At 41.4% G+C, this 15,014-nt stretch overlaps 1 protein-coding gene across 1 annotated transcript in view; it reads left to right on the forward strand.

Moving 5' to 3' along the window:
- The window catches only part of CSMD1 (CUB and Sushi multiple domains 1), a 1,543,069-nt gene that overhangs the window by 1,125,396 nt on the left and 402,659 nt on the right, over positions 1–15,014 (forward strand). The window contains exons 18-19 of the mRNA XM_029912248.1: positions 1,307–1,495; positions 8,366–8,482. Coding sequence (XP_029768108.1) covers positions 1,307–1,495; positions 8,366–8,482 — 306 coding nt within the window. The remainder of the gene's footprint in view (positions 1–1,306; positions 1,496–8,365; positions 8,483–15,014) is intronic.

Here is a 15,014-nt window from a genome sequence, read left to right on the forward strand (position 1 = left end):
ATATCAACTTATTACTGCTTTTGTTTATTCCATTAGCTCAAGTGGCAGAGGTCTAACTCTGCTGATGAACTATGCGGGTGTGCATATGATGCTACAATATGATGGAATTTTTGGTTCTTTCAATTTGCTTTTTAGAAGACCTTTGAAATTAGACACAGAAAATAAAAATTATGTAAGAAGAACATTATCCAGGTTGAAAAGGCAAGCACTGAAAAGATAAGGAATGCTACAATTACGGTTGCCTGTGCAACCTTAATTTGGCCTCCTTTTGTATGGATGCATTATGATGCAGACTTTATATGATCACATTCTATTTTTTTCAACAGGCAACCCTAATTTTGGCATTTTCTAACTTTTGAGTGCTTGAATTTGCAACCTTAATGTTGTTGTAATTGTTATTAGTTTTCTGTTATTAGCAGGGTATGTCCAGACTACCCGTTGTATCGGCGGGTAGCAATCGATTTATCGGGGATTGATATATCGCGTCTCGTTAAGACGCGATATATCGATCCCCGAACGCGCTCCCCGTCGACTCCGGAACTCCACCGGAGCGAGCGGCGGTAGTGGAGTCGACGGGGGAGCCGCGGCCGTCAATCCCGCGCCATGTGGACCCCAGGTAAATCGATCTAAGATACTTCGACTTCAGCTACGCTATTCACGTAGCTGAAGTTGCATATCTTAGATTGATCCCCCCCCCCCCCAGTGTAGACCAGCCCGCAGTGTCTGATTTTAAAGCCCACTGAATTCAGTAGAAAGACTCTCATTGACCCTAATAGGCTGTGGATTAGGCCCAGGTCAGACGGGAATTTGGAGCTACTAGATTTACAAGAAAACAATATAAATGTTTTGGTAGAATCAGAGTGAGGGTGGATGAGGAGAGGGGCCAGTGAAATAATAGAGTAAAGGAAATAAAAATTTAAAGATAAGAAAAGAGGGGAAAAAAATGACAGAAGTTATTCTCACCTTCTCCCTAGGCCTGTTTTGCTGTGCTCATTCAGACTTTTAGCTTATACTCCTTTTGCTCTGCCTTTCTTTTTGTCAGTATGAAATAAAAATGGATTTTAAAGCTTTAATCATTTGATACTCCAGTTGGCCTTGGTCCTTTTTTATGTTTTAAGTCTCAGTGTTTCATTTCTGTCTTTGGCTTGAGACATTGACAGCATCTACAAGAGATTCGGATGCCACATCACAGACCAGAAATTATTTCCAAATATTTTATTTGGAATACAGGATGTTTCTTCATCCTCTGTTACCCTTCTCTTTCTGTTTTTTTTTCCAGTAATTTCACTAAATTTGTATATTTCAGGTGTTACACTGGAATCAGATTCCTGCCTTGACCCAGGGATTCCTGTGAATGGCCATCGCCATGGGAATAACTTCAGTGTCCGATCTGTAGTAACTTTTAGCTGTGATCCAGGATATACACTGAGTGATGAGGAACCACTCATATGTGAAAGAAATCATCAGTGGAATCATGCATTACCCAGCTGTGATGGTAGGTACCCTATGCTTTAAATGACAATGTAAAAATCCAAGCAAGTGACTCTTCTGATTAATAACTAACAATGTCATTACTGCTGTTACCCTCCCTTCCATCACACCAGAGTCCAAATATTTTTAAAGTGATTCTATTAATAATTGAAGCAATACTTAATATTTCTAGATTGTCTTTCAAGTAAGGAACTTAATTTTATTTACAAATAGTTTAATTTGCAAATTGTAATCAATTAATGAATCACATCCCTGTGAGTTAGGTAAGTATTATCTTCATTTTACAGATGTGTGTGCTCTGAAATGCAGACAGATTTTGTGACATGTTGAAGCAAAAGTTCTGGGAATAGAAAGAAGGGGCGAAATACTGGTCCCATGGAAGTCCATGAGAGTTTTGCCATTGACTTCAGTGGGGCCGGGATTTCAACCCAGAGTCCTGACACCGAGTTCTCTGCTCTAATTAACACTACTTCCTTGTTGTAATGTCACAAAATACAAAATAAGTTGACCAAGTTTGTGAGACTCTATACTCAACTCGATGGCATTTCTCTGTCTATAACTTGATAAATTATGACTGCCATATCTGATCAATTCCAAAATTCCAGGAAATGTATTACTCATCAGTGGGCAGAACCATATGAATAGGGGTGAAAATCAGAAAACCAGAAGGGTAGAAGTTGAGGTTACATTAAGCCCCTGGCATCTGGTTAGCAGACCCTTTACCGTCAATCAGTTCTGAACTATGTATAGATCAAATAACTGATTGATGGTGGCACAAGAAAACTCCCATCTCAACACAGTGCATTGTCTCAATACAGTTTAAAGTGTTGATAGCCTGAATGAATGAAAGAAAAAAGAATAATAATGATGGGGAGAGCAGGAAATGAGGGGGTACACAGAGCCCCTGGCATGGAGGGCACAATGGGAGACCCTGATATTGGGGGAGGTGAAAATGGGGGTTACACAGAGCCCCCGGAATGTGAGGATGGGGATAATGAGAGGCAAAAAGAGCCCATGGTGGGGGAGAATGGGGAACCCTGGCATGGGGGAGCAGGGGAAGGGAGGAATGAAGGGCACACAATCTCTGATGGAGGGGAAATGGGAAGGATGCTGGCATAGGGGAAGGAAAGAATGGGGGACACACAGAGGCCCTGGCATGTGGGGGGAGGAGAAGAGGAATTTGATGGGGGTCCCTGAAATAGTGGGGGATGGGAGGAAGGCACACCAGGAGCGATGGAGGAGAATGGAGGGATGCAAAGAGCCCCTGGAGTGTGCAATGAGCTCAGCCAACAGAAGCAACAATGTGTGCACTCCCACATTATAGTATATTATGTTTTTTCTACTTGATTTATGTCCAAGCTGAAATGGTTGAGTCCAGTTTTAGAATACAAACTTATCACTACATGCAGGCTCTCAGATACTATGATCATGGGTATATATTAAATACCTAGATAACACTAAGAATAAAAACTTGCATTATAAAGCATAACTGGGAGGGGAAAAACATATTAACTATGTAGACTTGGTATATGCTTGATCTAGAAATGAAAGAGCTCATTTTCACTGCCTTATGGATTAATGCAATATGTGTACAGGAATATCTAATTTAGGTTCAGTTTGTGGTACTGTGTGAAGTGCCGCCAAAAGCATTATCACAGAGGGTCTTATCCTACTCCAAAATATATATTGCATGGTACACAGCTGCCAAACTTGTAAAATCAATGGTGAAAGATATGAACATGGAGTGGGAAAAATGTCTCTTCATCAAGATGCTCCATCTTGGAAAGGTTGAGGTGTGGTGACAACACAGTGTTATCAATGTGTGTAGCTACTCTACACTGAAGCACTGTTTGAAACTGGAAACAATGTATTCAGACTGGAGGCCAGTGAATATTACAGTATTCTGTCAACATATATTTGAGTAAAAAAAGAGAATTTTCTTTTCCTGCATTTTCACCTCTTTTGTGTTCTTCCCCCTTCCCCCCGCAGATGTTCTAGTTATCAATTATTGGGAGAAACAGCAAATTTTAAGTGAATTGCATACTGTAATATTCAGATTTTTAAGCTAAACATATATGTATGTACTCAAGCAACCTGATTCATCCTATCTGGGAAAGAAAACCTGCAACCTAGATTTCCAAAGAAAACTAATCAACACAGCTCACATTTTGATTTTAGAATACTGAATATGCTCAATACTGAAGCTGCTCATGAGCAATCTACAGACTAAGTATTCTTTGCAGAAATTATTCCTTGAATAATTTTGAACAGCTCATGGACAGTTTGTGAATGAAAAGAGAGGCAAAAGGTATTGAAGCAATTATTCACTGACTTATTCACTGAGGTCTAGTGAAATCACAATTCAGACCTGGTTCCTGCTGAACCATATTTTAGCATAGTTTGCCAAGCTACAATGGATGACGTACAGTTATGTTCAAAGACTGTAATAAAATTCAGTTTTAGAGTAGCAGCCGTGTTAGTCTGTATCCGCAAAAAGAACAGGAGTACTTGTGGCACCTTAGAGACTAACACATTTATTTGAGCATAAGCTTTGTGAGCTACAGCCCGTGTCATCGGATGCATAGAATGGAACATATAGTAAGGAGATGTATATATACATTCTATGCATCGAATGAAGTGGGCTGTAGCCCATGAAAGCTTATGCTCAAATAAATTTGTTAGTCTCTAAGGCCACAAGTACTCCTGTTCTTTTTGTAATAAAATTGATTTTCAGACCTCTAGCATATTTACAAACACGCTTCTAACACAGTTGAGCCCCATCTACTCCATATGGTGAAATACAATTGAAAATGGATCAGATAGAGCTGTATTTTTTTAAACAATTTCCAAACATTGTACTCTGGTGTGAACTTATAGTCTTGGCCTCCACAACATCCTCTGGCTCTGTGCGTTGTGTGAAGAAATACTTCCTTTTGTTTGTTTTAAACCTCTGCCTATTAATTTCATTTGGTGACCCCGTAGTTCTTGCGTTATGAAAAGGAGTAAATAACACTTCCTTATTTACTTTCTCCACACCAGTCATGATTTTATAGACTTCTATCATGTCCCCCCTTAGTTTTCTCTTTTACAAGCTAAAAGTCCCAATCTTATTTATATCTCCTCATACGGAAGCCGTTCCATACCCGCTTTAGCATCTTGATCGTCAAGTGGCCCCACTGGTTCTTTAGCAGACTTCCTGCTTCTGATGTACTTACAAAAAAATTTTGCTATTACTTTTTGCTTCTTTGGCTAGCTGTTTTTCATTATTTTTTTTTTTTGGCCTTCCTAATTATGTTTTTACACTTCACTTGCCAGAGTTTGTTCCTTTCTATTTTCCTCACTAGAATTTAACTTCCACTTTTTAAAGGGTGCCTTTTTTGCCTCTCACTTCTTCTTTTACTTTGCTGGTCAGCCATGATGGCACTTTTTTGGTTCTCTTACTATGTTTTTTAATTTGGGGTATACATTGAAGTTGAGCCTCTATTATGATGTTTTTTAAAAGTTTCAATGCAGCTTGCAGGGATTTCACTTTTGGCACTGTAACTTTTAATTTCTGTTTAATTTACGTCCTCATTTTTGTGTAGTTTTTTTGTGTGTGGGATGGCCACATTACTCATAAATAGAAAATTACTTTAGTAAGAGTTTTGTGTGGTCACTAGCTTTGACAATCAGCCAGGGTTTTTTTAATTGACTAAAAATAAATTCAACACCCAAGTTTGAACAGTTTGGCTTGATTAATATGAATAGTATATACTATTTAGGTCAATTAAAATATACACTCAGTAGTTAGACTAAAATTGTCATCATGCCCTTGTGGGGTATGCAAATCCCATAAGATGGAAATATGCAGAGTTAACTTTTTTTTCAGTTAAAGTTTGTCCTTGTGTCCAAGATCCAGCATCCACATTATATGCTAGGGAACTGTAGAGACCTTCTGAAGCAGGGCAGAAGAAAAGCTAAGGTAAATGAGCGCCACATCACTTCCTCTTTTGTTTTTCATTCCATCGCACTCACATGCACGCCCTGGAACGTGGTATATCTCTGAGGCTAGGTCTACACTACAGCGGGGGTCCGACCTAAGATACACAACTTCAGCTACGTGAATACCGTAGCTGAAGTTGCGTATTTTAGGTCGACTTACCTGGCTGTGAGGACGGGGGAAAGTCGACCGCTGCCGCGCTGCCGTCGACTCCGCTGCCGCCTCTTGCCGCGGTGGATTTCCGGAGTCGACGGCAGAGCGATCAGGGATCGATTTTATCGCGTCTTCACTAGACGCGATAAGTCGATCCCAGAAAATCGATTGCCTGCCGCCGGACCCTCCGGTAAGTGTAGATGTACCCTTAGACTCTTGAACTCCCTTCTACAACTCCATTTTAATTGGGCAGAGAACAAGTCCTGGGAGGGTATTTTTCTTTTTAAAGGGCCTAAGGTTATCTTTCAGCTAGGAAAGAATACAGTAAATATGGTTAGTGGTTATTGACAACACTCCCATGAAGATAGTCTGTCACTCCAACTCAGGAAAAGTGGCACATTTAGGTGACAACATAGAACTGATTGCAATCAGCAAAAGGTAGCCACATCAAAGAGACTAGTGATATTGCTGGCTGAGGATTTTTCCACAAAACATGTTTTAATTGGAAAATGCCAATTTGTCATAAAACTGTTCATGTAAAAGGGTCGCTTTCAACAAATTACTTTTTTTGTATATTTTTTGTCAAAATGGCCTAATTTGACTTTCTTAAAAAAAAGTGAGTTTCAGTTCAAAACTACTTTTTATTTTGAAAATTAAGTTAATTCAAGATAAAGATTTGTTTAAAAAAATTAAAAAGTGAGGGAATGAAAATAAATTTTTCAAAATGATTTACATGAAATGTTTTTAGTGACGTTATCTGAAATATTTTCAGATTTTCAGTTTGCAAAATTTTTTGAGATTTCAACTGTTCATCTCAATTTGGGATGGGAAAATTTTACAAAATCTCAAGAATTCTTGCAGGGTAGGAGAACTGTTTCCTGCCCAACACTACCTACTGATGATTTCATAGACATCAGATTGCAACTTCAGGTAGGGAATAAACAGAAGAAAAGTCTAATGGAAAAGTACATTACCCTGTTTCATGGCAATTTCCTTTGTAATATAAAACAGACTATAAAAAGAACTACATGTACTGGGACCCAATAGTCAAATATCCCTCCAAATAATATAATTGGTAATAATGCTTTATGTAGTTTTCAGCTGTGGCTCCATAGTTAAGGATGAGTTGAAATTTTGCACTTATATCTAGTTTTTAGTCAGGGGGGAGGGAGAATGTGTGTGTATGTGTGTGTATATGGGCACATATATAATATATCAAAACAAGTTCACTGTTATCACATATTTATAAATATAAGAATTATGGCTTCTTCATATCTGAACTCCTTTTCCTGTTTAAATGGGGTCAGAGGTGCCCACAATTCTGGTCCATGGCACGGGTTCATAAATATATAAATTATATTTATAGAATTATTCAAAAACTTCTGCAACATCTCAGGATAATTGAGGAGAATTAAAAATGGCATTTCAGCTATAATGTTTTGAGCACACTACCACTGCAAATTTATTGTATGTATTAATCTAGCTGCTACTATTTCATAGAATCATAGAATATCAGGGTTTTAGGGGACCTCAGGAGGTCATCTAGTCCAACCTCCTGCTCAAAGCAGGACCAATCCCCAGACAGATTTTTGCCCCAGATCCCTAAATGGCCCCCTCAAAGATTGAACTTACAATGCTGGGTTTAGCAGACCAATGCTCAAACCACGGAGCTATCCCTCCCCCGTTTATTTACTACATTTAGTTCAGTTTTAACAGACAGAAAACAAAAAGCAAGCTAGTACTTCATCATATTATTTGTTAAATATTTAGTTTATTAAAATTTTAAAATAAAACAAGAAAGAGATAGACATCAGAGGCAACCACAGTATAATTATGAGATCAGTGAGCAATTTACCTGTATATAAATACAAATCTCAAATGATACTTAATGTGCCATGCAAATTTAAGAAGCCTACTTTAACAAATGTTAGTATACATGTTTTCAAGTCTAGTTTTTTACCTTTGAGAATATTCAGCTACAAATAACTTAGTGATGATGGCACTATTCACATTTCTGGAAAAAGTGGAAAAATCTCCATATCTATCTTTTTTTCTGCAGCACATGGAGGGAAAAGGCGTAAAGGCATATTATTTTTCTGAAGAAAGTTGTAAAAGTTTTAATGTGATGCAAACTGCCTGAAGTACTCTTCCCTTTATGTATATTATCCATTAAAACTATATGTGAAAAGTTTCATACTCTGAACTAGGTCATGCTGAAGATAAGATCCATCCTATTTCTCATTGGTTCATGTCACACTATGGTGCACCTGTTGTTTGGTATTCTTGTGCGTTTTTGTTACACTTGATACTTTACTCCACCTATATTAAAAGATAACAGTTGCCATATTTGTTATCCTACAATACAGTAATTATCCTTGTCCTTATCACTGTTCAACTTAACTGTGCTCTCTAAAATGTAAAACCCATTTCTTCAATTTGCATTTTCCTACAATCCATTCCATGCCCAAACATTCATGCTAAGACACCTCTCCCAGAAGGGTTACCAAGGAAGCCAGTCACTCTCTGGTAACTTTGTGTCTTAATGCAAGCATGCATGTATTACATCTGTTGATATTCTACTGTGCATTGAGAAGTAACTATCTTAAAATAAATCATAATTTGTCTCTGGGTCACTGTAATGATAAATTTATCAAGCAAAAATGTCCAATAACAGTATCTGAGTTTTAGTCTCTGCAGCAGAGTGCCCAATATAATGACTTTCTTTCTTTCTTTCTTGTTAAGCTCTATGTGGTGGCTATATTCATGGGAAGAGTGGAACCATTCTGTCGCCAGGTTTTCCTGATTTTTATCCAAACTCTTTAAACTGCACTTGGACTATTGAAGTGTCACACGGCAAAGGTAAGAATATAATATGAATTGAAAATGTACAGAACAATATATCACTAAAAAATCTCTGCTTCAGACAGAATTAAATTGTTTTTTTTTTAATCTGTGGAAGAAAGAAATCCATAATTAATTTCCCCAAATAAATACTTTTAGATGTAATGACCTTACTTTTGTTGTGTTAAAAAAGTTTCCTTTTAAGAGTGACAGACCTGAAACACACTGTTGGTACTAGCCTTGTCAGATATTTGTGGTTTATGAATGTTATAATTTATTTTGAAGGAAGATAGAGATGCAGCAGGAAGAGGAAAAAAGATTAAAATAACACCAGTGGCTAATTAAGAGCACAATTAAAATATACATTTTGGGTTAAGTGTAGCAAGGGCTTACAATCAAATTGATGGCATTTCTCTGTTTGTAACTTTTGAATGCTAGATGGATCAATTCCAAAATTTAATGCTTGAAACGTTCTCCAATGTGTTGCAGTATAGGGATTGTGGACTCTTTTAGGCTGCAGTCAGTAATGTAAAACATTTTTCTCTCTGTATCACATACCTGCATGCAATAACAGTATTGTAGTTAACAAATTAGTTCTGTGTTTTGCAACTAGAATTAGGTATGTTGATACACACTTAAGCAAGTATAGCATTCTATCCAGCAAAGAGACGTATGTGTGTATATTAAACTACAAAACCCTGGAGGAGGTATAGTGGGGGTCTGTTACAGATCACCAAATCAAATTAAAAATAGGCTGATTTACTCCATAAGCACCTGTCTGTTATCTGTAGAAAGAAAGTTTGTGTTCAAGGGGACTTCATCTGGGAGTCCTGCTGCAAGTCTCACTCAGCCAGTAGTGAATAAAACATTATTAAAGTTTCTAAAAATTAAAAGTGATAATTTCACAACATAATAGAACTATTTTGGACCTCAGTATAATGGATAAAGGTAAATTAATCACTGGAATGAATGGTGATGTTCACCTAAGGCAGTGTTTCCCAAAGTTTTTATTAAGGCAACCCACCAAATCTGCCATTTGTCTTTTTTTGCAACTCAGCATTACATATATGTACCCTCTGCTCTGGCATCATAATCCTAAAATGGGTGAATGAGATGGGTGGTTTGGAGAGCGAGCCTGCCCCACACTCACTTTGTAGGCTGTTGTCCTGCAATGCTGGCCTAGCTTGCTGCTCTGGGCATAGCGACTCCCTCCAGACCTTTCCCTCCACACTACGCTGAGAGAAGTGTATGTTTGCCTAGGACAGAGCCCAGTGTCGGGTTAATCAAGCCCTTGTCATGGCACCGCATCTAGAATTTTCCTGAAATCCGCTGGTGGGTTGGGACACATCATTTGGGAAATACTGGCCAAAGGACCAGTGATCATGACCTAAATACATTTGATATGGAAAATAGAGGACTGTCCCATATGTATTATATATAATTAGTAGTTCAAAGGGCTAATTTCACAACGCTGACGGAAACTATGGGAAAAAACACATTGGGAGAAAAATGTAGACAGAACAACGATTGGAGTGCTTTAAAAAGAGTTAATTAGATTATCAAAAAGCCTAGATTCCAAAATGAAAAACAAAAACAAAAAAGTACACATTTGGCTAAAAAGCCACCCTGGTTCAGTGGCAGTGACGTTGTTGAATTAGAAATAAAAAAGCAACTGTATAACAAATGGGAGAAAACAGGAAAATAAATAGCAATCAATATAAATTAGAAGTTATGAGATGTAGAAAATGGATACTGGAAGCCAAAGATATCAGGGAGAAATCCATGTCTGGCAGAGCTAAGTACAATAAGAAGAAAAATGTAAAATGTATGAGGAACAAAAGAAGTCCTAGTAATGGTATGTGCCCATTACTAGAGGGAGAGGATAAAACTGTTAATAATGATGCAGAAAAGGCAGAAGTTTCCAAAATCCTATTTCTGTTTTTTATTTGGAAAGAAGGAAGATGATGTATTCATATCACATGAGGAAGTTGAAGTGCCTTTCAATATATTTGTAATTAAAGAGGTCATTAAACAGCATTTACAGGACAGAAATATTTTAAAATCAGCAGGCTGGATAACTTTACCCTAAAAGATAACTTTACCCTAAAACAGACTTGGCCCACCGATGTTCATTTTTAATACATCTTCCAAGACTAGGGAGATTCCTAAAGACTGGAAAAGTTCTGGAGTTGTGTCAATATTCAGAAAGGACAAGAGGGATGATCTGGGTAACTATAGGCCAGTTCTTCTTCGAGTGCTTGCTCATGTTGATTCCAAGTGGGTATGTGTGTGCCACATGCACAGTTGTTGAAAGGTTTTTCCCCTAGCAATACCTGTCAGGTTGGCTGTGGAGCCCCCTGGAGTCATGCCTTCATGACGGTGTATATAGGTCCCTGCAGACCTACCACCTCTTCAGTTCTTTCTTACTGCCCATGACAGTCATTGGAGCTGCTTTCTTCTCTCTTGCTACAGCAAGTGATCCCCCAGTTGACTTTCTCTTTGTACCTGTAAATAGTTAACTTAGGGTATGTCTACACTATGAAATTAGGTCGATGTTATAGAAGTCAATTTTTAGAAATCGATTTTATACAGTCGATTGCGTATGTCCCCACTAAGCGCATTAAGTTGGCAGAGTGCGTCCTCACTACCGTGGCTAGCATTGACCTATGGAGCGGTGCACTGTGGGTAGCTATCCCACAGTTCCTGCAGTCTCTGCCACCCATTGGAATTCTGGGTTAAGCTCCCAATGCCTGATGGGGCAAAAACATTGTCGCGGGTGGTTTTGGGTACATTTCGTCAGTGACCCCTCCCTCCGTGAAAGCAATGGCAGACAATCGTTTCTTCCTTTTTTCCTGGGTTACCCGTGCAGAAGCCATACCACGGCAAGCATTGAGCCCGCTTAGCTCACCATCACCACTGCTGTTGTGGGCAAGTCTACTGTGGGGGCTGCTGTGATCCAAGTAGCCAATGCAGTCGTTGACATTCTGTTATCAAGGGTAGTGACTCTGGGAAATGTGCGGGCCTTTTTAGATTTTAGGTGCATCATATTCCTGTCCTTTGTCGCTGGTGAAGAAGTCTTGCAGCAGTATATTCCAGTCCGGTCGGCGCTGTAACACCCCATAGCACTTCTGTGGTTGACACATGTAACAGCTCCAGGGCTCTTGCTCTTTTGCCTTGGCCAAGGTACCTTGCTCTACCAGGACCTCCAAGCATTTGACACAGAAGCACCTGCAGCAGCTGACATTGCTACACAGCAGCAGCTCCTTGCCTTCACAGCAGACGGTGCAGTAGGACTGGTACCCATCCTCGTCGGACATGTAGCTTAGCCGGGGGTTCTGGGAATGTCTTCCCTGCCCAGCTCCTAGCAACCTCCAGGGCATGGTATGGCTCCACCACTTTCCCTGCAACTCTGCTCTCCTGCTCCCCAGCGACGAGCTCAGGGGATCCGTTCTGGTCCTTCTGGGTGCCTTTGCAGCAGACGGTGCAGTAGGACTGGTACCTGTCCTCATCGGACATGTAGCTTGGTCGGGGGTTCTGGGAATGTCTTCCCTGCCCGGCTCCTAGCAACCTCCAGGCCATGGTGTATGGCTCCACCACTTCCCCTGCAACTCTGCTCTCCTGCTCCCCAGCAACGAGCTCGGGGGATCCGTTCTGGTCCTCCTGGGTGCTGCTGGTAGACGTGGTACTGCTGCTCTGGGAGGACTCCTTGGAATACTCCTCAGTGAGGTTGATCAGGGGTGCCTGGACAGACATGGCCATCCGCCTCTTAGAGCACTGAATGGGAGCCAGAGACTCCAGGTCATTCTCTTCTTTAAGTTTCATCTCATGGAGATTCAGTCCTGCCTGGAATATCATGCGAGCTGAAGGCTTCTGCCTCAGGCTGCTCCGCCAGCTGGCAGCACCGCATGGTCGCACCTACCCCAGCTTACCCCTTGCTCCCAGGGCTCATGAATCCTGGACAGTAGTAAGGAGCAGTTCAACTATAGGCTGAGCAAGTGTAGAATGGTGGTAGAATGTGCCTTTGGATGTTTAAAAGCTCACTGGCGCTGTTGGTCAGACCTCAGCGCAACCAACATTCCCATTGTTATTGCTGCTTGCTGTGTGCTCCATAATATCTGTGAGAGTAAGGGGGAGACGTTTATGGCGGGGTGGGAGGTTGAGGCAAATCGCCTGGCATCCGATTTTGAGCAGCCAGACACTAGGGCGATTAGAAGAGCACAGCAAGGCGCACTGCACATCAGAGAGGCTTTGGAAACCAGTTTCATGACTGGCAGGCTTCAGTGTGACAGTTGTGTGTGTTTCTCCTTGATGCAAACCCGCCCCCTTTGTTGATTTTAATTCCCTGTAAGCCAACCACCCTCCCCCCTTTGAAATAAAGTAACTATTGTTTTGAAACCATGCATTCTTCCTTTGTTAATAAAAAAAAATGAGATAACGGACAAGGTAGCCCGGGTGGGGTGGGGGAGGAGGGAAGGACAAGGCCACATTGCTTATTGTAGCCACACTCCAAATCAAAACTGTTTGAATGACAGCCTTCTGTTGCTTGGGCCATCCTCTGGAGTGGAGTGGCTGGGTGCCCAGAGCCTCTCCTCTCTCCCCCCCACGTTCTTGGGCGTCTGGGTAAGGAGGCTATGGAACATGGGGAGGAGGGTAGGCAGTTATACAGTTGATGCAGTGGGGGTCTGTACTCTTGTTGACTTTCCTGCAGCTCCAACAGATGGTTCATCATGTCCGTTTGCTCCCCCAACAGATGCTTCATCATGTTCATTTGTTCCCCAATTAGCCTCAGCATCATGTCCTGCCTCCGCTCTTCGTGCTCACTTAATTCTTCCCTGGCCTCTGCTACCGAATGCCTCCATGCATTAAGCTGTGCCCTACCAGTGCGGGAGGACTGCATGAGGTTGGAAAACATGTCATCGCGAGTGTGGTTTTTTTCGCCTTCTAATCTGCGATAACCTCAGGGACAAAGATGATAGGGGGAGCGTAAAAACATTCTACTGTCTATGATTCTCGGGGAACTACATGGTGGCCTGTGCTGCTGAGTTTGCCATGCTGGCCAAACAGGAAATGAAATTAAAAATTTCACGGGGCTTTTCCTGTGTACCTGGCTAGTGCATTAGAGTTCAAAGTGCTGTCCACAGCGGTCACAATGGAGTATTCTGGGATAGCTCCCGGAAGCCAATACCATCGATTTGCGTCCGCACTACCCCAAATTCATGGTCAACAACACCCATTATTAGTTTACGGTTCTTCCTTTCGGGCTCTCTTTCGACTCTCAGGTGTTCACCAAATGCATGTTGGTTGTAGCCGGTTGACACTGAATGTGTCAAAGTCAACTTTAACCCTCACCCAGAGGATAGAGTTCATCAGGGCTCTCCTAGACTCAGATCAAGTCAAAGCATTCCTTCCAGAATCCCATTTTCTGATGTGGGCGCCATCATAGAGGACTTACAATGATACCCCACTACTATGGTGCAAAATTGCCTGAAGCTGCTCAGTCATATGGCCACTTGTACATATTTAGTACAGCACGTGAAACTTCGGCTTCAACCTCTTCAGGCCTAGCTGGCCTCAGTGTACAGGCCAAACGGAGACCACCTAGACAAAATAGTTACACTTCCTCCTCTGGTTATCAAGTCCCTCCTGTCGTGGCTCAACCTGCAGGTGGTGTGTGCAGGAATTTCCTTCTCCCGGCCCCAACCCTTGTTGTCTCTAGTCACAGATGTGTTGGTGATGGGATGTGGGGCGCACCTAGGAAGACTCAGGACTCAAGGCCTCTGGTCCCAGGCAGAACATTTGCTACACATCAACATCAGGGAGCTAAGAGTAGTTCGCCTTGCCTGCCAAATGTTCCAAGCCCATCTGGAGGGCAGGTGGCAGCAATGTTCTAGATAAACAGACAAGGTGGTGCTTGCTCCTCTCCCCTATGCCAGTAAGTGTTCAAGCTGTGGGACTTCTGCATTGCCCATTCAATACATCTAGAGGCATCGTACCTTCTGGGTTCTCAGAATGAACTGGCCGCTCATCTCAGCAGATCATTTCACAATCATGAGTGATCCCTCTGCCTGGATGTCATGAACATCTTCCAACAGTAGGGATTTCCCCAGATAGATTTGTTCATGACAAGGCACAATAGAAAGTGTCACCCGTTTTGCTCCTTCCTGAATCACATCCCTCACAGATGTTTTCTCTTCCCTTGGAAGGACCACCCACTATATGCGTTCATACCCTTTCCCACTTGTACACAAGGTCCTGCTGAAGGTCAGAAGAGAGGAAGCATTAATGATTTTAATTACACCAATTTGGCCATGCCAGCACTGGTTCACTATGTTTCTAGACCTGTTGGTGGACACACTGATAACCCTGTCCCTGGTCCCTGGAACTTGATCATGCAGGACCACCGCTGCCTCCAGCATCCCAATATAGAGTCTCTCCACCTCATGGCATGGAACTCCATGGCTAAATCCCTTGGAGCTCACATGCTCAGACCCTGTTAGAGAAGTTCTCCTTGGCAAGAGGAAACCATACATTAGGGGCACATATTTGGCTA

This window comes from Terrapene carolina, unplaced genomic scaffold (assembly GCF_002925995.2).
Source record: "Terrapene carolina triunguis isolate 2854851 unplaced genomic scaffold, T_m_triunguis-2.0 Scaffold42, whole genome shotgun sequence".
NCBI lineage: Eukaryota > Metazoa > Chordata > Testudines > Emydidae > Terrapene > Terrapene triunguis.